The sequence below is a fragment of the Protopterus annectens genome, chromosome 1.part1 (genome assembly GCF_019279795.1).
Source record: "Protopterus annectens isolate FY-2018-M chromosome 1.part1, PAN1.0, whole genome shotgun sequence".
Lineage (NCBI taxonomy): Eukaryota > Metazoa > Chordata > Ceratodontiformes > Protopteridae > Protopterus > Protopterus annectens.
Window position 1 is genome coordinate 1978740038 of NC_056726.1, and position 22324 is coordinate 1978762361.

Consider the following 22324-nt stretch of genomic DNA (forward strand, 5'->3'; position numbering starts at 1 on the left):
AACACCCGTCGCTTCTGGATGACTAGTACTACTGTTATGCAGGGGGGGCAAGCCCTCCTGCACCCCCACATCCCCTACTAATTATATATATACTAACTCCAAGATCGCACTACAGTGAGAGAAGGGATAGATGTCCCGACCCCCACTATAGTGCGATCTCCATTCAGAATGCCGAATTCACATGAGCAAATGCACAGTGGCATTCGCTCTTTTGTGAGTTCAGCAATTTATAGTTCGCTAATATGAACTTTTGAAAACAGCCTTTCACACATCTGACCATCATAGATGTACACTTCGACATTTTAAAAGTAAAGCTATAAATAAAAAAAAAAAAAAATATATATATATATATATATATATATATATATATATATAAACTCAACATCCAGTACCTAACCCCCTGTTGTGCGACCACCACTCATTATGCCTCTTCAGATACGCATACACTTTAATGTACATACACACACTGACACACCCTAACCCCATTGCTCTGTTGGACTGAATGTCAATCAAGATTTTTTTTCCTGGAGAAAAACTTTACATAGCTGAGCAAAAAGTGGGCACAGCAGCATAATTAGGGTGGGCCAAAGGAGGCAGCCTTCCCAGATGCAAAGTGTCAGGGGGCTTTTTCGGGTCTATCAGGTCTTCAGTGCATTACTGTGCTTTGCTACAGTTTAAGATTTTTTTTTTAAAGAAAAGACCTGGCTTGCTCCTTACATTCGGAGCACCAAATTGGGTGGACTGCTCCAATTAGGAGAGCTTAATCCCTGGAATGGACCTTTATTTTATTTTTTTTATTTTTTTGTTCCTTAACTTAAAGTTGGGGGTGCCAGATAAGAAGACAGCAGTGACTGCCAAAATAGCTATATGGCTGCACTTCTGAGGGGCACAACTATTTCTGGAAGAAACCACATAGTTGATAAGCATTAGCCATTCCCCCATTGCTTTTCCAATGAAACAGCTTTCTGTGCTATGGTCTGCAAGAGGAGGAAACCATAGTGATGGTGCAGTCTATAAATTGCAAAGACTTACTTCAATGAGAAACTTCTGAGATAATGCTTCCTCATCATGGTAAGACTTTCAATTCGCCCCAGTCTTTTTCCTGTTTGTTGTCTTGTTGGGTAACCAGTTTTAGTGGTTTTCGCTGAAGTTTTACTGTTCATGTTGAGTCTGAAAAAATGAGAAGTTGAGTTTATAGTGAAATAAAAGCATTTTACCTCCTTTGTTCATCGGTGATATGTGTATTACATGAGCTTATTTCTTTACTTTTCTTGTGACTAAGAAGTGTACTTCAACTGTTACTTTGTCATGGAATATACTGCTGTCAAAGAAAAAGGTGAAGCTAATATAAAGGTAGCATCTTGTCATATCTTCATTTGTTTTGGTGGACTTCATTTTATGTGCATTTGTTGTTTTGCAAAGTATTCAGATGTTTTTTTGCCTCAAGTCTGATAAGATGCAGTAGTTATTTTATTTTTTTTTTTTGCCTTAGTTCTGATAAGATGCTTTAGATTTTAATTAATTACATATTTTGATAGCCTGATGCCTTTCTTTAGTGACAAATTATTATATGTTCCAATTTGTATGGATGATTTTTCCAAAATGACAGTCATGCCTACAATTTTAGTTTTTATTTTATTTTATTTTCCACCACAATCTTAGTATTATACCAGATGAGAGTCTTGGTTTCTAGATTGTATTTGATATTTAGGTACGTGCGTATTACCGCAACCACACATTGTCAGCATCCAAGACATTCTCGGCAACATTCCATTCTCAGTGAACTACTGTGCTGCCGAGAATGCCGTGAATGCTGAGAATATGTGGTTGCGATAATACGTTAACCATATTTTAAACTGTCCTTGTATGCAATTGTGGTGTTATTTTTTTCAGCGTGGTTGCGTTAAAAAAAAAGTGTTATCGCAACCACACTGAAAACATAAGCAGAAGACACTTTTTTTTTTTTAAGACAGTATTATCGCTACCACGCTTGGCGACGCTTTCTGAGTTGGCTGTTATGCAACAACACTTCCCCTTGGAAAACAGTGTTACAGAAGAGCTTGCCTGAATGTTTTGTTTTGGGGGGAAAAGTCAACTTCTGTTATCAGCTTTATTTCTGTATTTCTGCAATATTTTCCAATGCAATCATATTAGATTAGATGACTTGCTTGAAATCTGTGTCCTCACAACCATGCTAAATATATGTACTAACTTTTAGACGGATATACTTCACAACAGTGGGGGGGATACTCCAAGGTAAAACAATGTCAGGTGTAGCATACATTCCTCCACATTATCGCCAAACCAGACATAGTCATTCCGGTAGCTGTACGTACACTTTAGACACTTTAGAATATGAACATGAACGTGCTAGATGGCCGGAGAGAAAGCTGACAATGTGTGAGGTTGCAATAATATGTAAGTACCGATATTTAATCTAATAAGTAGGAAGATAATTCTTTGATTTACTTTGCTTTTGGCTTTTGGACTGTATAAATTTGTATATATATTTTTTTAAAACCCAACAACGAAAAGCAAAGGGAGACAAGCACCAGGCTTCCAATAATCCAGTCTTGTTGTAAAACTTTAAAAGTCTTTTAATACGTGCACTAGGTAAGCGCTTTCACTAACCACTTCATCAGAAGGTCTGATGAAGCGGTTAGTGAAAGCGCTTACCTAGTGCACGTATTAAAAGACTTTTAAAGTTTTACAAGAAGACTGGATTATTGGAAGCCTGGTGGTTGCCGCTCTCTTCTTTTCGTTGTTGGGTTTTACATATATATTGTTACGGTCAGTGGAGAGGCATTTGCTCTAGTGGGTGTGCTGTTTTTTGCTGTTATCACTATATATTTTTTTTGTTTACTTCTCCACAGGACTTCTGGTTCACCTTCCTGCACCCATCCAACCCAGTCATTACACTGGGGGAGGGAGGAGGGTAAAAGGTGGGCATTCTCAAGCTCGTTAAGAGCCCTACAGCCTATTTGTTCCTGCCCATTAAACCCTATCTGCCCATCTCTTTATCCAATAGTGCGGGTCAGGTGTTAGGAGGTAGGCCAGCTTGCTGGTCCTGGGGAGCATCGTACCTCTCCCATTGCAATACCTCCTGCTACTAGGGAACATGCTAACTCCCTTCCTGTCCTGCCTCTTCTTCAACACAGCAACTGTATGCTCATAGAGCCATGCTCCAAGAGTGTAACACCTTTTGCTTGTACAAGGGGTCCAATTCCAAAAGACTTCCTGTCAGTGTAAGTGAGCACTTGTACTGAGAGCAGGCCTTTTGGAATATGGTGCCCTGTGTAAGCCTGTTTATAGATAAGCCTTACACCGTAGTAAGACACTTACACTGAGATCAAGTCTTTCGGAATTAGGACAGATTTACAGTGGGAGTAACTCTTTTGAAATCTGACCCAAGGTGTCACCCAAGTAGCTAATAAGAGTCACTTCCACTTCCCCCTACTCTGGAAAGGTGAGTCATCAGCAGAATCTTACTCCAATCTGCCCATGCCTGCTCCTACAGGTCACCTGTACAGTAGTCAGAGCTTTATGTGTCTGTGTCATGAATATGGCAGTTTGTGTTTTTTTCTTCTGTCTCCTTAGTAAGGACGGGCAGGAGCCCACCTTACTAATGCATGCTGAGTCTAACCCTACCCCGATCCTAACCCAGTCCCACACTTTATCTTAGAAAACCCTCTTTATATAACACTACCACTGCATAAGACACTCAGAAGCACTTCACATGCAGCAGCACACATATACAGTATTAAATGTATTCTCTTCCATAGGATATTTGCTCTTTTCCTCTATTTCTAATCTTTTTTTTTCCAGTGTTTCAGGTCTCAGCATTGTAATAGGGAGCCCTCCTAAACAGCCACCCACCCTCCACATCACTTCTGATGTACAGCTGTACAACTACTCTATAACTATAAATCTGTAACCACACTATAACTATATCTGTTCTATAAACAAGCCCTACCAATACAACCAGCGTAAATCTCACCTGTTTAATCAGTGCTGACTTATCTTTGCCCTAATTTACTTCTGAAGTAAATGTAAAGGTGTGAAAATAATAAGCCTAACATTAAGAATATATTTGATAAAGTTGAACAGTTCCATAATTTTGTACATCTGTATATTACTATTATCAACATTATTGAAGTGTAGCTCAAAAGCCATTTAAAATAAGGCATCAACCCCAGGCCATGATTTAAGATAAGCAAACCTGCAAGCAATAAATGAAGAAAAGAACTCCTAGCCTCAGACAGCAAAAGAAGTTACTGTGTCTCTCTTACTAAAAGCAAGCTCAGCTTGTCTCTAGAACCCCACCATAGCTTAAGGCAAGCAAGCTTGCAAGTAATAAACAACTTGAAGAACTCACTGCCACAGGCAGAATTAAAAAGCAAGTTCAACTTGTCTTCAAGTGCAGTACCCCCACCAAAGCTTAAGACAAGCAATAATGCAAGCAGTAAACAACTTAAAGAACTCATTGCCACAGACAAAATAATGAAGCCCTGTGTCCCTCATACTAAAAAATCAAGCACAACTTTGACTGACAATGACAGGATATATTAAAAGTGATGTATAATGTTTGCAGCTACAGTTTTGTTGGCACTGTTTGTAAGGTATGATGTCGAGATTATGTTGTTATGGTTTATTTTCATGTATATAAACATAAGATTACTTATGTCGTACATGAAATTTAATAGATATTTTTTGTTTTAAAATAAAGTAAGTACAACTCTTCTTTATGTAACATTATGCAAATTCGCAAATTTCGCTTATTTCTCTAGATTCTGAAAGATTATCAATGCTATACTGCCCAGTAGAGCAAAAACAATAATCTTTGATTCAGAGATGTGATAAAGCCTCAGTGAGCAACAGCTCACTATCAGCTGATTATTGTATCTCTGAATCAAACACTGTGCTGTTAGACCTAATGATGCTAGTGCTCCCCCCTACCAGCCTGTGTGACAGATATCTTCCAAGACACACACACACACACACACACACACACACACACACACACACACACACACACACACACACACACCACTTGTGAATGGCTTCAGAGTTCTTATCCACAGTGGCACTAACATTAATGGGTGTACTCATCAAAAGACAGTAAACACTTTGTCTTTCAGCCTAATTGGCTTGGTAGATCTGTTCTCTGAATTGCTACAAAGCAATATTTCTAGGAGAGAGCATGGGAATAATTAGTATTAGCAGTGTCCCTAGACTGCCACATTTGTCTGCACTACAAGGCTGTGACTTTGTACCTCCATAGCAGTATAGCCAGCACTTGTGTGGTATTTTGTTTGGAGGTCTTTATAACTACTTTGATTGAATTTTTCTTTTCTTTGAATTATAGTCATTTCTTTGGGAACACAACAGTCTTTGAATAGTGTTACTCTTTGATTCACATGTACGCAAGCACACATAACACCTATTGTGACATATGAACTTTGCTATAAATGAGAATTATGTTCAGATCACTATTAAACAGTTTGTCATGTGTATGAGAAACCAATTCCGAGAAGTTCACCTTGACAGAAGACCCCACAAGATTAGGTTCTTAGAATCCATTTATTGAATTCATAAGTAACTGGAGTTATGATTGGAGACCTGATCATAATTCTTTGTAGTGGATAGTTATACTTGCGTCCAGTGTATAACTGGTTAAAAAAGTGTATTATCACAAAATGTGTGACAGCTTTTCAAAGCTGTCACACACTTTGTGCTGCCACAAAAACGGCAATCAGAAGTGAAATGCACGTGCAGTTCACCATTAGCTTTAAGAGCTATTGAGATACTTTGCTGTGCCACATTTGTTGTTTGCATGGTACGCACTGTGAGGTGTCTGTCAGCTTTCACCTCTGTTAGGAGGTTTAGAGTACAGTTCTGTACTGGCTGCTGCCTGTGTTGCAGCCTGATGCTCACTAATAATTAATAAAATGTTATTTTCCCAATTTCTAGTGTAATCAGCATGCTTCATGTAGCACAGAGTTGCTATTTATTAATTTTATAAGCATAATAATGATACCTCATGTATGATATTAATTTTACTAATTCCTTGAATATAAGAGATAGCAACTGCTAAAGTTCTAAAAGTTACCAGATTTAGTAGCCTGTTCATTGTTTTTGTACTTTTTTTTTGTCTTTTTCTAGAAACCTTTGACATTATTGGTCGGATTGTACAATATCTCAGTGGTGCTACTGTGACACATCAGCTGCCAATCTCAGAGGCCATGTTAACATACAAGCAAAAAAGGTGAGGAACAGAATCCACAATAAATGAGTATGGGATGCAGAGCAATTAATTTGATTACAAAAATATGATTGTTCTTTTATTATGAGTAAGTATGTTAAGAGAAATATTTAGTTGTTAACTAAGAATTTTAAGTTTTCCAGATCTTTTTAATACTTATACTTTCATTTTCTTCACAAACAATTACATTAGTAACACAGCACATGATGAGCTGCAACACACTAATACAAAATGCATAATGACAAACCATTACATGTTAAAAATCCCAATTCATGAAATAGCAGAAAACAACAACTGTATTTGTATACACATGTCCCAAAACAATAATAATAAATCTTTCATGATTCTCAGAAAAACTTGTATAGGCATCCATTTATCTTATAGTGGTACCAGTCTCTTTCAAGAATTATCTCATAGTTAACTGCAATACTTCCCCACCCCCATAAGAGCCTTCAACCCCCGCCTCCTAGTAAGATCCATAACATTTTCCCTAATCCAGAGACCACTGTCCTGATTTTTGCATACTATTTCTGAATACTGTTATGCATATAATCACCTGCAATTACCCTTTTCCATGACTGAGTTATCAGTTTCTTGACCTCCCCAGCAACAAATTGTAGTTCCAGTCTCTTTCTCTTTCCATTCCTATCCTTCTACCTTCAGACACACCCCAAAGAAACAAAATGATCACATTCTGGAAGCTTTTTTGCAAGTACTTCCCTCCATTGTATTAAGTTTCCCAGAAATGCAAAAAAAAAATAATAATAATAATAAAATAACCCAAGGGTTTCCATTGCTCCAAATATCATATTTGTTTGTTTTATTTAGAGGCAGTTGAGGTAAACCAGCTGAGTTGATCTGTCAAGAAGGCTTAGCTGTATTACAAGTGACAAACAGGTCATTTGGATTTGGATTAAAAAGTAGATCTCAGGAAGTGTATGCTGCCAGTGAAGTATATGTCGTAAAATGTTCTTTCTCTGATATTCATTAGAAACTGCAGTCATATCTTGTACGTATCATGGCAGTACAAGAAGCTAGACATACCTATGTGAGATGCCTCATTAAGATTTTGGTACCAGATGTGTATAACTCTTTGAAGTACCAACTTGAGGATTCTGTTAGCAGTCTTTTTATTTTATCTCATAGCTCTCCATGGTACTTATGTTTCTTGTCCAAGGTCTTTCTCATTTTTTAAGTGTTGTGTTTACCCCTATGAATTGTTCTGCTGTGTTATATATGCTCAGAAGTATTAAAATTGATATGTACTTCTTCTGAGACATTCTGTATAGTTATATTCTCCATGTACTATTAAGTATCATTTTATACAAGATGTGATTGAAGTCACTGTTCAGAAGTAAAAACTTTCATGAAACGTGTACTGTTTTGAGACCATCTTGTGACACCACAAGTATCAGTTTGCAGAGAAATCTAAATAATGCTAAAATGGTTTGACTGGAAAAGGAAATATCTTATTGCACAGTTGAATATTAGATTAGAAAGGAAGGTTTTAATGATGTCAGTGCTGTCAGAAACTTTTCATTTACAATATGGAGAAATCATAGGCACGAGAATGCTATAGAAATATTTTTAGTGCTTTGGGCAGTTAAAATGTAATAACCAAAGTCTGACTGGACAATGTGGCCATAGATATATATGCATGACTCAGAGCTGTGCTTACACCATTAGTCTGACTTGATCAGTTTTGGAGGTGGGACTCCAGTTTCTTACAGAATCTTTGCTCCTTATTTGTCATCTACAATTACATTGGTCTTGCATGGTGACATACCAACTTACAAAGTATGTCCCAGCACGTAGAGGTAATCATTGGCTGTTGACTGCCACTCACTCAGATATACAGTGGACTGGAGTCTGCCCTTATTTTTTATTTATTTGTTAACCAGATACATGAACTGGTCTTTCTGGGGCCCTTTGATGACAAGGGCAAGATGATATATATATATATATATATATATATATATATATATATATATATGTCTACCTGAAAACACTGACAACGAGATAACCGACACCACAAAACCGAAAGTTCAAAAACACGAAACTTCACATGCCCGACAAACCACAATCCCGACAATCAACAAAACAAATACCTTTTCCGTAAAACACACACACAACACAAGCACACCAAAAACCTTACAAACGTACACTAAACCTTACATACACAACTGTCTATGCACTAACCTTAACCCAAACCCTAACCCTAAGGTCCGTCACTATTGCACACTCATCTAACCCGCGCCCTAACCCTAACTCACTTAACCCGCCCCTAACCCTACATTCTGTCACTATCGCACACTTACCTTACCTGCACCCTAACCCTAACTCACTGAACCCGCCCCTAACCTTAAAGTCTGTCACTATCGCACACCTACCTTACCCGCACCCTGACCCTAACGTCCGTCACTATCACACACTTACCTTAACATGTCAGTGTTCTCAGCATCGGGATTTTCAATCGTCTGTCATCTCCGTTGTCGATCTTCCGAAGTCGGTCATCTCGTTGTTTTCAGGTAGACCCATATATACATACATATATATATATATATATATATATATATATATATATATATATAGATAGGTTCTCTTCATATGGCCAAGACCATGTGATCGACATTCGAAATGTCGACCATGCAGAACCGGCATCTCAGTACAGTGCAGAATGGAAAGATTTCCATCTTCCGCACTGTAGTGCGATCTCAGAGTTGGTATATTTAAGTTCCGGAGGGTGTGGGGGGGTGCAGGGGGGCTGGGTTCCCCTGCTAGCAGCGTGAAGGTAAGTTTTTCTTGTGTTTTTTGTTTTTTATTCTATGATCGACATTTCGAATGTCGATCATATGCTCTCAGCCATATGGTCTTCGACATTCTGAAATGTCGACCATATGTCCTCCAACGCTAGCTACGAAAACAAATTTGCCACTAAGTCCAAGGACAGCCACAAAGCATTCTGTAGCTATGTCAAGAATCTAGATGGCAACACCTAAATCTGCTCTGAGTTACAGCACAAAGGCACAAAAATGACAGAACCAACTGATATTGCCAACATCCTGGCAGATCGGTTCAGTGCTAACTTTAACCCCCCCCCCCTCACCCCCTAAAGGGCCCATATCTATACAGGAAGAATGTAGAGTCCCTGTAATCACAACTACGCAGGTAAAAGCTGCACTCTCTAAAGCCAAAAACACAGCATCCATGGGACCAGACAACATCCCAGGCTGCATTTTACTCAAACTTCAGAACGAACTGGCTCCCCACTTTAAGCACCATGTTCAATAATAGCCTCGCATCAGGCTTTGTGCCCACTGAATGGCGCACAGCAACAGTTATCCCACTCCACAAAGGGGGAGCCACCACTGATCCCGGGAACTATAGACTTATTAGCCTGATGAGCCTGGTCTGCAAGGCAATGGAACGTATCATCATGGAACTCAGAACTTACATTGGTAACCTCCAAACTTTAGATCACACCCAGTTCAGGTTTGTGAAAGGCAGATCATGCCTTCTGAACCTGATCGATTTCTTTGAGGCAATCACCAAAGCCGTGGATGAGGGTAAGGTGGTTCACACAGCCTATCTTGACCTCGCCAAGGCTTTTGACACCATCCCCTATTCTGGAATTATAGCTAAACTCACTAAACTAGGTATAAATCCCTACATCACAAGATGGGTTGCCAACTGGCTCACTGACAGAACCCACACTGTAAAAGTTGCAGACTCCAAATCTGACCTCAAAGCAGTGACAAGTGGCGTACCACAGGGTTGCGTCCTGGGACCTCTCCTGTTTGGTATCTACTTCTCTGAAGTACAGGCTAACACAAAAGGCCTCTGGCTAACGAAGTTCGCAGATGACTGCAAACTAGGAGCCATAGTCAAGTCCCCAAATGAAGTGGACATCCTACAGAAGGGCCTCACTGAGACAGATGCCTGGTGTCAGACCCATGGCCTCAAGCTTAATGCCAAAAAGTGCAGTGTCATCCCCTTTGGTAAAAACTCTGTACCCATGAACTACCACATAGGCAGCAATCTACTTAACACTGAATGCATGATAAGAGACCTTGGGACCCAGTTGGACAGTAGTCTCTCCTTTGATAATCACATCCCCACAGTAGTCAGGAAGTCCTTCTACATGGCACACCTCATCATAAAAGGGTTCTCATCCAGAAAAAGAGGTCACTGTTCCCCTCTACTCATCACTCATAAGACCCATTATAGAATACAACTCCCCTTTTGGAATGTACCTCACAAGACATCTGCAGCAGCTGGAAAGGCCACAGAAGTACCTCACAAAGAGGAATACTGGCCTCAAACAAATGCCCTACACTGACCGCCTCAAAAAACTCCAGCTTTACTCCATAGCATATCACCTACTCTGAGGTGATCTCTGCCTAACATATAAAGCTATGTCAAACCCAGAGCTGTTGGACACGCTACACCTAAAGAAATCCCAATGCCTCAGAGCTATACGCTCTAGGGACCTAAACCTTGTCACCACAATAAACAGGACATGCTGAAGGGATAGATTCCTGTCCCAGAGACTTCCTACACTCTAGAACAAGCTACCCATCTATGTCAAGCAAAGTTCTTCATTAGCACTCTTCAAGAAAAATCTTGATGAGTGGATGGGAAATAGGAAATACACCCCGGGGATCACTTCTGTGTCTCTGCTGGACAGTAGTACAGGAAAATAACTTTATTGGGTGGCATAAGCTATGGAACCTTGCTGGCTAGGCTTACGTAGGCCCTTGGGCCGATAGCCTCGTATCTACCTATGAAGTAGCTATATATTTAGATATATTTTTATATATATATATATATATATATATATATATATATATATATACTTTTATATTTATATAAATATATATATATATATATATATATATATATATATATATATATATATATATACATGGGTACTTTTACTCACCAAATTTATTCGAATCGTACACTGCCAACTCCACTTCATTGAAACTCCATTCCACTGAAAACACGGACTACCAAACTGCTTTCCCTAGGAAACGAACCACTTGGCCACCAGGGTGAACTTTGCCCTTTTCCCCAGTGTAGTGCAATCTCTGAGTTGGTATATTTAGTTAGGGGAGAGTGGGGGCAAAACCCCCCAGTTGGCTGGGTTTAATTTCTTTCCGTTTACTTTTTTCCTTGATGGCCAAGTGGTTCGTTTATCAGGGAAAGCAGTTTGGTAGTCCATGCTTTCGGCTGAATGGTGTTTTGCTGATGTGGAGTCGGCAATGTACGATTCGAAGAAGTGTAAATTTGATGAGTAAAAATAGACCCATATATATATCTATATATGTGTATGTGTGTGTATGTGTGTGTGTGTGTGTGTGTGTGTGTGTGTGTGTGTGTGTGTGTGTGTATATATATATATATATATATATATATATATATATATATATGAAATGCATACACAATTTAGTGTAGCATGTCAACCACAATATATGTGGGGGTGAGAAGAAAGCGGAGTACCTGTAGAAAACCAGCACAGTCTTACAAAGAACATGCAAAACTCCACACAAAGTGACCTGAGGTCAAGATTGAATGTTAGACTCTGAAGCTGTGAAGTAGAGATTTTACTACTAAGCTTTCATGTTACCCATTCTGTAGACTAATATGTGCTTTCCCATATGTACACTGAACTTTCCTTTTGGGCTTCTAAACAATTTCTCTGACTTTTGTCTATATAGTTATTTTTTGGTCCATTCAGTCTTGTATTCACAGATGGGTCATTTGAGTGACTAAGATTTATTATATAAAGTCCTCAGTGAAATACAAAATATAACACCAAACATTAAAAAAACAAAGTACCGTAACACGCAGCTTCAGGGTGTACCAAAGATAAAATGTTTAATAAAACTGGAGTAAGTGCTTTCATGACACAATTGCTTCATAATCCCATAGTATCAATCATTTTTATCGTGAAAGCGCTTACTCCAGTTTTATTAAACATTTTATCCTTGGTTCACCCTGAGGCTGTGTGTTCCAGTACTTTGTTTATGTGGAGTTTACACAGATTTGTGCTTGGCACTGGCTTCATCCATATACTTTGCTTGGTTTTTGTGTATAACACCAAACATACCTGGTTTCATTCTGCTGAAAAAGGTCTATTCAGCTTAAAAATAATTGGGTATTGCCCAGATGTTTTAAACTGTAGAAACTAACACACTAAGTATAATTTAGTAATTAGGAGACACACATACTAAGCTAATAAATTGATAGAAATCAGTGTGTGTCATCGTTTTACCTAATCAAGAACCAAAAACTAATAGCGAGTCCCACAGACCTAGCTCATAACTGTCTCCACTATGTAAAGTACTGCAGAAGGCAGTGACATCTCAGCTGAAGACACACATTGTATGACTTCAGGGGAGGCATTGCATGTCTACTTCAGCGTTGTCTTCAGAAGTACAGTATTGTGACATCCTTGGAAAACGTCAAGTTCACTGTGTCAGTGGTTGTAAACCTTACTAAGGTATTTAATGCTGTTCAGTAATTAGAAAAAGCTGATAGTTGAGTTAGCTGTGTATGATGGGTCATACAGTATTAGATTGGTTCACATTCTACCAGAGCAACAGATCCTTCTTAATAATTATCAAGTATTTACAACGCTACTCCTACCCATTAAGTAAAGGCATATCAGATGGGTCAGTCCTTGGGCCTCCACTCTTTACACTTTTCTTAAATTCACTGATACTCTGTTGTCCCACATTAATAAGATACTATACTGAATGTGGCCATCTGGGTTTCCTGTCAAAACCATTCAGAAAGTGATGTGTAACACTTGCAACTGAGAATCTGTTAATATGTTTTTTTTTTTTTTTTTTTTTTTACACAAATGTGTGTTTGCCTATGTCTTAAGTGATAATTCAGTAAAGATGTTAAAGGAAATCTTCAGAAAGCATTACAAACTAACAAGAAGTCCAACAGAATTCATTCATGGGTTACAGCATAAGGGACTGCAGGTTAGTCTTTTAATACCATTTTGAGATGCATAGGTATCTCAGCAAAACTGAAATCATTTGTTGCATTGCAGGACCAGCTGGAGCCTCAGTAGAAGCAATGTAGGCTTACAGTTACCTGGCCTGCGAGTATGGTTAGATCCATCTCTGACCTTTTCAAATCAGATTTGCAGAAAAATAAATAAAATAAGCAGAACCCTGCCATTGGTCTCAACCTCTTATTTAATTCTGAAATCTCCAAACTAATGAAACAAGACAACCCCTGGCAAAATGCTTCTGATTTTCTACAATGGAATTTGCATCTTGTGCTCTATCAGTAGCCTGTAAACATAAACAAACTACAGGAAATACAATTTTCAAATCATGACTGGTGTACTAAGGAAGCAACATCACTACCTACTTCCTATCAACCCAAAGCCACGCTATTAACTGGCTTCATAGCAACTCAAAGCCAAGCTGTTAACTGGCACTGTAATTTACAAACTAGTCACCCTTGACCAATATAGGACTCTGGAAAGAAATCTTTAAACTCCAAATATTTTATAGAATTTTAAGGAAAAATGAATCTGCCATTGGATCACTTGATATTCCTCAAATTCTTTGTTGCATCCTCAAAAAAATATTTTGTGTTCTAGGCCGTACAACGTGGAACACTTTCAGAGGTTTGCAAAATATGACCAGGGTACATTATTTCATCAAGAGACTCAGTGTTTTAATGTTTGCATAAGCCTCAAGTAAATGTATTGGTGCTGTTAAATTGTACTCATTTAATTAGATTTCAAGCTAGATGGATCTCAGATTTCACCATGGTTTAAGGACAACATCCAGTTAAATATAACAGTACTAGGTTTACATGTGCAAAATTTATTCATATGAGCAAATTCTGATACTGTTTTGCATTCATAACAGTAGAAGTCTTTTTTCCCCTTGAATTATAACTGGGTTGTAACTGAAAAATGGTCCTGGTCTAATTAATTTACCTGCAAAATACTTAAATAAGTCACCTCAAAAAAATAAAGCCTGTTTCTTTATGCCATAGTAATTTGTAATCTGCATAATATTGCATGCACATCCCACAACTTGTTATACAAAAGTTCAGCATGATGAATCGTCCATATTCTCTTTAAAGCAGATATTATGTTATTAACTTCTCATCTTTACTTCTATTTAAGTTAGTATAACAACTCTGTATTATCATATTGATAGTAATATTCTGAAAACATTTGTATAAATTGTCTCAGACAATCCAAAAATAACCATTTGATTATTTCTTCATCTTTACATATCTGGTATAATCTTTCACTAACTTGTTTATATTTCATTTGTCTGTTAACAGGCAATTTTATAACATATGCATAAAAAGTTAATTCCATATCGTTATAGAATCTTGCTTGCTTGTTATAACTAATATTATGTCATGACTTTCACTTTCCTATGGTTTAGTATAGTTATATTTTATCACAATGTGCTCACGTCTCTCATAGTGTGCCATTTCTTAATCTTATTTTTAAATTCATTTAATTCCAATATTATATATTTTATTTCTTATCCTGGTTCTACACATTAGTGTAAAAATCCTTATATGTTCCCATTATGTATATCCCAACACATTTCTGTCCTTACATTTTAGTGTAACTGGAATCCCAAATCACTATATATGTATTTTATTGCTATATAAAATTCCTCTTTAAATAGGTTTCATTTTGGATCCTTGCATAATTTCCAAAAATAATTGCAATAATGTTTTTTTCCAATTTAACAGGAAAACTATACATTCCTCCTGCATAACCTAATTTGCCCAATGCTTGTATATGATAAGATATACTTTTTGTTTCAGAACAGAGCATTTTGGAAGAGCTCCACAGCTGTACTAAAAGAAAAACTCATTATAGAATTAGAAGTTATGTACTCACCATAACGTTCCATCTGAGTAGGTGACTTCATTTGGATGCAACCTGTGGGTATCGGATCCGACCTCGGATCCGAGCCGGCCTTTCAAAAGCTTAGGCTCCGAGCTCCTAGCTCCTCCCTCTACCCATAACCCCTTGCCAAGCCCTGACTGACCTCAGATTGAGTTTGCCTATATAATACTGAATAAAGTATCTGAACAAAGCATAAATACTCGCTGTATAAAGGTCAGGGGGATGGAGGGGGGGATGGTTGCATCCAAATGAAGTCACCTACTCAGATGGAACGTTATGGTGAGTACATAACTTCTAAATCTGAAGTAGGCAGACTTCATTTGTCTGCAACCTGTGGGACAGAGTGCCCAGCTACCTGAATCTTGGGCGGCCGTCATGGAAGGATGTTCCGGAGCACCACTGAGCCAAAGGATGCTCTTCCCCTGGAAACAACATCCACCTTATAATGAGAAATAAAGGTATGAGGTGAGGCCCAAGTGGCTGCCGCGCAGATATCATCCAATGACATACGGGACTTAAAGGCGGCTGACGTGGAGACTGCCCTAGTAGAATGAGCCGTAACCCTCTGAGGAGCAGGTCTACCTGAAGTGTCATAAGCCTGCAGAATACAATTAGCAATCCATCTCGATAGTGTGACTTTAGAAACTGCTTTACCCAAAGCAAATTTAGCAAAGGAGATGAACAGCTGATCTGATTGCCTGTGACCAGCTGTTCTGTGAATGTAAAATCGTAGTTGTCTATGAACATCCAAGGAATGCAATTTGTATTCTCCTTTGTTTGAGTACTTGGGAAAAACACAGGTAAGTTGATTGATTGGTTGATATTAGATTCTGAAGAGACTTTTGGAAGAAAGGATGGATTGGTCCTGAGGCACACCCTATCTGGAAAGAAGGAAAGGTAAGGCGGTTTGACGATAGAGCCTGAAGTTCAGACACTCTTCTGGCTGAAGTGATAGCTACTAAGAAGGCAGTCTTCCAGGAAAGGTACTTCAGGTCTGTAGAAGCTGCAGGCTCGAAGGGAGGAGCAGTAAGGGCTTGCAGAACTAAAGATAGGTCCCAAGGTGGTACAATCTCTTTGACTGGAGGCCTCAACAAAAAATCCCTTTAAGAAAGGTTTTGCACAATTTGCGTCATGAGGGAGCTGTCTCATGACCAATGTGATAATGAGAGATGGCTGCCAATTGTACCTTAATCGTGGAAGAACTTGCCCTTGATGAAAGAGGTCTGTTAAAAATCCAGCACTGCCGACATAGGTGCTGAAAAAGGATCCAAACTTTTCTGGACCGCCCAAATAGAGAATCTCTTCCATTTACTCCGATAAACCTGCCTAGTGGAAGGTTTATGAGCCGCCACTAGGATGGCCTTGACCGGTGACGAGATACCGGGAGTCCTAATCAAGGATGGAACTGGAGCAGCCAAGCTGTCAATTTCAGGGTGTGTAGATTGGGGGTCGGAATTCCCAGAGGGTGGGAGATGAGATCCGGGATCGGATCCAGAATCCAGGGTGGATTCACTTTGTGAGACCATACAAAGGGGAACCAGGGTTGACGAGGCCAGAACGGGGCAATGAGAATCATTCTGCTCCCCAAACTGTAGGCTTTCTGCAGAAGCCTCTGCATCAGAGGTAGTGGAGGGTAGGCATAAAGGAGACCGGGAGGCCAAGCATGCACCAGCGCGTCTCTCGGGGATTCCCCTGGTGGGGGAAGTAGAGCGAAGAAATTGTCACATTTGGCGTTTGAGTGAGAGGCAAAAAGATCGCAACAGGGTTGCCCCCAGACGGCAAAAATCTTCTTCTTCTGAGGATTGAGAGACCACTCGTGAGGGGAAAGAATGGTGCGACTGAGTTTGTCCGCAAGGATGTTGGATTTTCCCGGAATGTGCGTTGCTACAAGAAAGCGTTTGGTGGAAATTGCCCATTCCCAGACTCTCATGGCCTCTCGACAAAGGGGATAGGACCTGGTTCCTCCCTGTTTGTTGATGTACCAGACTACCGACATGCTGTCTGTCTGAATCGCAATAGTCCCTGAAGGAAGAAGGTTGTGAAGTGCTTGCAACGCTAGGAGCACAGCCCTCATTTCCAGGACATTTATATGCAACGAAGTCTCTGTGGGGTTCCACGTGCCTTGGACAATCTTCCTGCAGAATGCCCCCACCCGAGGCGAGAAGCGTCCGTGGTCACTGTGGCTCGGGAAATGCTGCACAAAAGGTCTCCCTGTCAGAGGCTCCGGAGACTGAAGCCACCAAAGAAGGGAATCCTTGCATGCTTTGCTGACCGCTATCGGACTGTTGAGAGAGGAATAGAGAGGGGACCACTGAACCTGAAGGGTCCATTGAAGAACCCTCATGCATAAGCGCGCATGAATAAGAAGCGGGATAGCTGCCGCCATCGAACCTAGGGCCCTCAGGGCCGAAGCTGCTGTCGGAAATGGTTGCAGGACCGCTGCGACATGACACTTCAGGTTGGAAATTCTGTCTGGGGTGAGGAAGGCTCGCATTGACCTGGTGTTTAGCCTTCCTCCTATGAAATCTATAATTTGTGTGGGGTGCAGTAAAGATTTCTCCCAGTTGATAGTGATGCCCAGCCTTGGGGCTATACGAAGGAAGTAGTCCCTGGCTGAGCACAAAAGATGCCTTGATGATGCCGTCAGGAGCCAGTCGTCCAGGTACGGAAAGACCTGTAATCCCTGGAGTCTCAGGTGGGCCGCTACAACCGCTAGTACCTTGGTGAACACCCTGGGGGCTGAGGTGAGACCGAAGGGGAGGACCCTGAACTGATAATGACTGGCTCCCAGCCGGAAGCGAAGAAACCTCCTGGACCGTCTGTCCATGCGAATGTGGTAGTACGCGTCCTTGAGGTCGATGGAGCACATCCAGTCGTTCTCCCTCAAGAGGGGGAGTATAGATTGAAGGGTGACCATCCGGAACTTTTGCTTGGTTACTGACAGGTTCAGCAGGGAAAGATCTAAGATCGGTCTTAAGTCCCCCGTTTTCTTTGGCACTAAAAAGAACCTGGAGTAAAACCCTGACCCGGTTTGATCTAGGGGGACGCACTGGATAGCTCTTTTTTCTAGCAGCTGTCCGATTTCGATAGCTGCTGCCTCCCTTTGGTCGGGTGGTACATCTGGGAGGCTGCGAGATCTGGGAACTTTGTACAGGGGAATTGTATAACCTCTGGATATCACGCGAAGCACCCAACGGTCTGTTGTGATGGACTCCCAAGAAGTTAGGTGCCATGAAAAACGCCCCCCGACTGCCTCCAGAGACGGACAGCCGGGCAACCCTTCAGGGCTGTTGCGTGGGCCTATCAGAGAAAGGTTCTCTGGACCCAAAGTTTCTAGGAGCCCCTCTGCCTCTAGGACGGCGACCTCCCTGTCCTCCTCTGCCACGGGAGGACTGGTTATCCGGAGCAGGTTGGGACTGCTGCGACTTCCGGAACCACGTCTTCTTCTGTCCCTTTTGGTTCTTCGAGAAGGACCTCTGGGGAGCTGAGAAGCGGACTCCGACGGCAGACAGCGTCTTCCCGTCCTTCTCGCTCTGGACCAATGTTTCGCGAACAGTTTTGCCAAACAAGGCAGAACCATCAAAGGGGGCATTCGCGAAAGTCACCTTGAAGGGCTCTGCGAAATCACAGTGGCGGAGCCAGGCCTGCCGCCTCATGACTAGGCCTGCTCCGCTGGCTCTAGCGGCTCCCTCGGTAGCGTGAGAAAGTAGCCGCATAGATGTGTTAGAAACTGCTCTAAGAGTGGCCATTCGGGTGGAGTATACCTGCTTGTCCTCACCTGACATGGACTCTGGGGGAGATGCAGCGTATTCTTTAATCAAATCCCGCTGCATCCTGATGACGTGTGCCATGTAGTTCAGCGCTCTCAAAGAGAAGGTTGCTGAACTGAAAACTCGCTTCCCAATGCGATCCATCGAGCGGGACTCCTTGCCCGGGGGATGCATAGAGGGACTCTCCTGGGCCAACTCCCTCTTAGTGGCTGCAGCCATCATCATGGCATCTACTGGAGGGCCTTTGCTCCAGTGAGTGCGGTCCGCCGGAGGGGAAAGGATACGGTCAGGACGCTTGGGTACAGGCTCAACGGTGTCTGGATCCTTCCACACTCTGGTGGATATAAGGTCCACCAGAGGGTCGGCAGGAGGGGACACCCAAGAGGTAGATGGGCCCGCCTCGAATGCCTCCAAGAACACAGACTCGTCTGAGGAGGCCTTGGGGGCAGACCACCCCCCCGATCCTAAACATTTCCATAATGTCTCCAAATGAGACGTCTTCAGGGGGTGACCTTGGGGAGCCCTCCCCTTCATCCAAGTCTGTGTCTTCGGTAACGGACTCGGGAGTCCATGTGCCTCCTTTTGCACTTACGCTTCCGAGGTACTTCTTCGGGGGGGCTGTCCGAGGAGTACTCTTCCGCAGCTGGATGTTCCAAGGGAACTACTTGGGGCATCGAGGCGGGCTGTCCCTGGGACCGGCTGGTGGGAGCCTGGCCCAACTGCAAGGGAGTGCGGGATGGAGCCGTGGCAGGGACCGGGGGTCCGGAAGTCCTCAACAGTGCCCTTTCCACTACGTCGAAGGCCGAGGGGGAGCCAGCTTCTCTGAACCCCGAGAGCCGACCCCCACTCGGATCCGGCCTTGCGGATCGGGCCGAGCGAGACCGTCAGATCCGAGAGACCGGTGTGCTCCGACCTAGACGGAGCCGAAGATACACCAGCTCCCTCGGATCCGAGGCTCGGACCTCGGCTCCGAAAGGTTGGGTCCGAAGCACCCATAGCACTCAAGGGATGGGACGGGTCCGAGGTGCGCCGACCTATCGGATCCGACCCACCCCCGGATCCAACTCTGCCCGGTGCCGACAGCTCCGAACCCATGGTGTGGGTCGGAGAAGGAGCCAAAGGGGCGAAAAAAGGGGTCGAAGCCCCTCCCGGATGGGGGGGGCTAGGAGCACTCCCATTTGCATTTGGGCCTGGATGAATCTCCTCATCATCCGGTCCATGTCTGCTTCACTCATGGAGAAGGTAGATCTAGTCGAGGCCACCGAAGCGGACCTAGAGAGCCGCCTTGGGGACCTCGCTGAAGGGCTAGCCTCCTCCTCCTCGGGCCCAGGAGAGAACCGAGGGGAGTGGAGCCGAGGAGGAGGGAAACTAGAAGGCACAGGAGAGGCCCGCTTGGATGGAGGAGCCGAACTAGAGGTTTCAGCTCTCCGTTTGTGGTGCCTCTCCCTGTGCCTCTCCTTCTTTTCTCTCTCCCTAGAAGTCTCTCTCTCCTCCGGCGTCTTAGAGGGAGGTTGAGTCCCAGCCGGGAGGAGAGCCCACAGCAACTGCTTGCTGTGTAGAAGGGGCAGAAGCAGGCGGTATCTGGAGGAGAAGTCCCGCCAGAACAAGCTTCGACCTCCGCTCCCTCAAAGCTCGGGGGTTGAACCCTGCACAAATGGTACAACCAGATGACAGGTGTTCAACCCCCAAGCATTTAATACACCGAGTGTGGCCATCCGCCGGGGACAGCTTATGGCCACACTCGGTGCACTTAGAAAAAACTGCCTTATGGGCTTCAGACATACTCTAGCCCTAACAGGCCTAAACACACACAAACCACTCAAACTACGCAAACCCGGGAAGAAAATATAAAAGATAGAGGAAGGAAAGCCTAACAGACACACTTCTATCTAAAATAATCAAAAAAGGTTAAATTTTACAAAATTTTCCTGTCAGAAAACTTATCTGCACTAGGAGCTCAAGGAATCCGTCGCAACTTGAAAGCGGCAAACGAAATCTGAGGTCAGTCAGGGCTTGGCAAGGGGTTATGGGTAGAGGGAGGAGCTAGGAGCTCGGAGCCTAAGCTTTTGAAAGGCCGGCTCGGATCCGAGGTCGGATCCGATACCCACAGGTTGCAGACAAATGAAGTCTGCCTACTTCAGATATGGTATTATCAGAAAACAGAATATTTCCTCTGGAAGCAGTATATATCAGACTTTGAATTTGTGTCTATTTAAAGTCAGTCAGAGATACTTTAATTGCTTTTCAATAACAATAATAGCTTTCTTCATTCATACCATATTTTAACAACTGTAACTGTATTATTTATATATGTTATCATAAAGGGAATAAAATATGCAATCTGACATACCATATTGCATTGGACAAATAATATTTAGAGTTTTCAACAACAGCATTTCTGGTTAAATTAAATAAAACACTATTTAGCATGGATCTCTGTTCGGCTGCATTTTTGTAGCTTAATATCTTTACCAATCCAGCCAGTCAATAGGAGTCTATTTATAGTATTTTCCTATAGTAATTTAATGATGCTAATCAAACAGGATGTAAGCCATAAATATTTATGCCATAACACACAGAATGGTCAATATTAGCTTATATACTGGCAATATCATATATCAAAAGTTTATATTTTGCTTCTCCTACCTTTTCTCAAACTGTGCAGTCAACTGCTTCTTTAAAGAGTCCTTATATTGTCTACATTTAATACTACATATTCCAGTGGCTGTGGTGGTGCAGCTGTTAGCGTTGTCGCCTCACAGCAAAAGGTTCTCCCGTTCGATTCTCGGCTGGAGAGCCTTCTGTATGGAGTCTGCATGCCCTCCCCGTGGTCGAGTGACGTATAACGACATGCAGATAGGTGCGTGCCTGAATGGGTGTGCCTTCTTTGAAGGTTGGGCATTGGGCTGTTAACTCGGCACCGTAAAAATCCAATGCCAATCATTAGCGGACCGGAGTTCCGCTGTGGTGACCCCTAACCGGGAAAAGCCGAAAGACATTACTATTCCATATATGCCCCTCACTTACCAGCTCATGTAATCAGAGCTGGATCCAGTACTAGGCAACCTAGGCAGTTGCGTAGGGCCCTCTGGCTTGGGGTGGGCCTGCTGAGGGCTGCCAGAACATTTAATTTTTCATTAAACACAAAACAGTTTTGTATTTTTTGCATCCACGCATCTCTATATTTTTTCTTTAAAGGCACACTCTCACAACACATACTGCTTGCTTCCATCCTTTTGGAACAAATGTTGGACCAGACAACTTCGAACTGCTGCTTTCCTTTTGAACACACATAGTGTACTGCCCATAGACTGGCAGACAAGCATTTGAGGTATGTGTGAATGTAATACCGTAATTAGGAATAGCAGGTTAGTTAAG

General features: G+C 42.0%; 1 protein-coding gene across 2 annotated transcripts in view; it reads left to right on the top strand.

Moving 5' to 3' along the window:
• LOC122813124 (phosphofurin acidic cluster sorting protein 1-like) overlaps positions 1-22324 on the top strand; it is a 3500289-nt gene that overhangs the window by 2286775 nt on the left and 1191190 nt on the right. For both annotated transcript variants that reach the window (XM_044085266.1, XM_044085275.1), the window contains exon 18: positions 6163-6265. In XM_044085266.1, coding sequence (XP_043941201.1) covers positions 6163-6265 — 103 coding nt within the window. The remainder of the gene's footprint in view (positions 1-6162; positions 6266-22324) is intronic.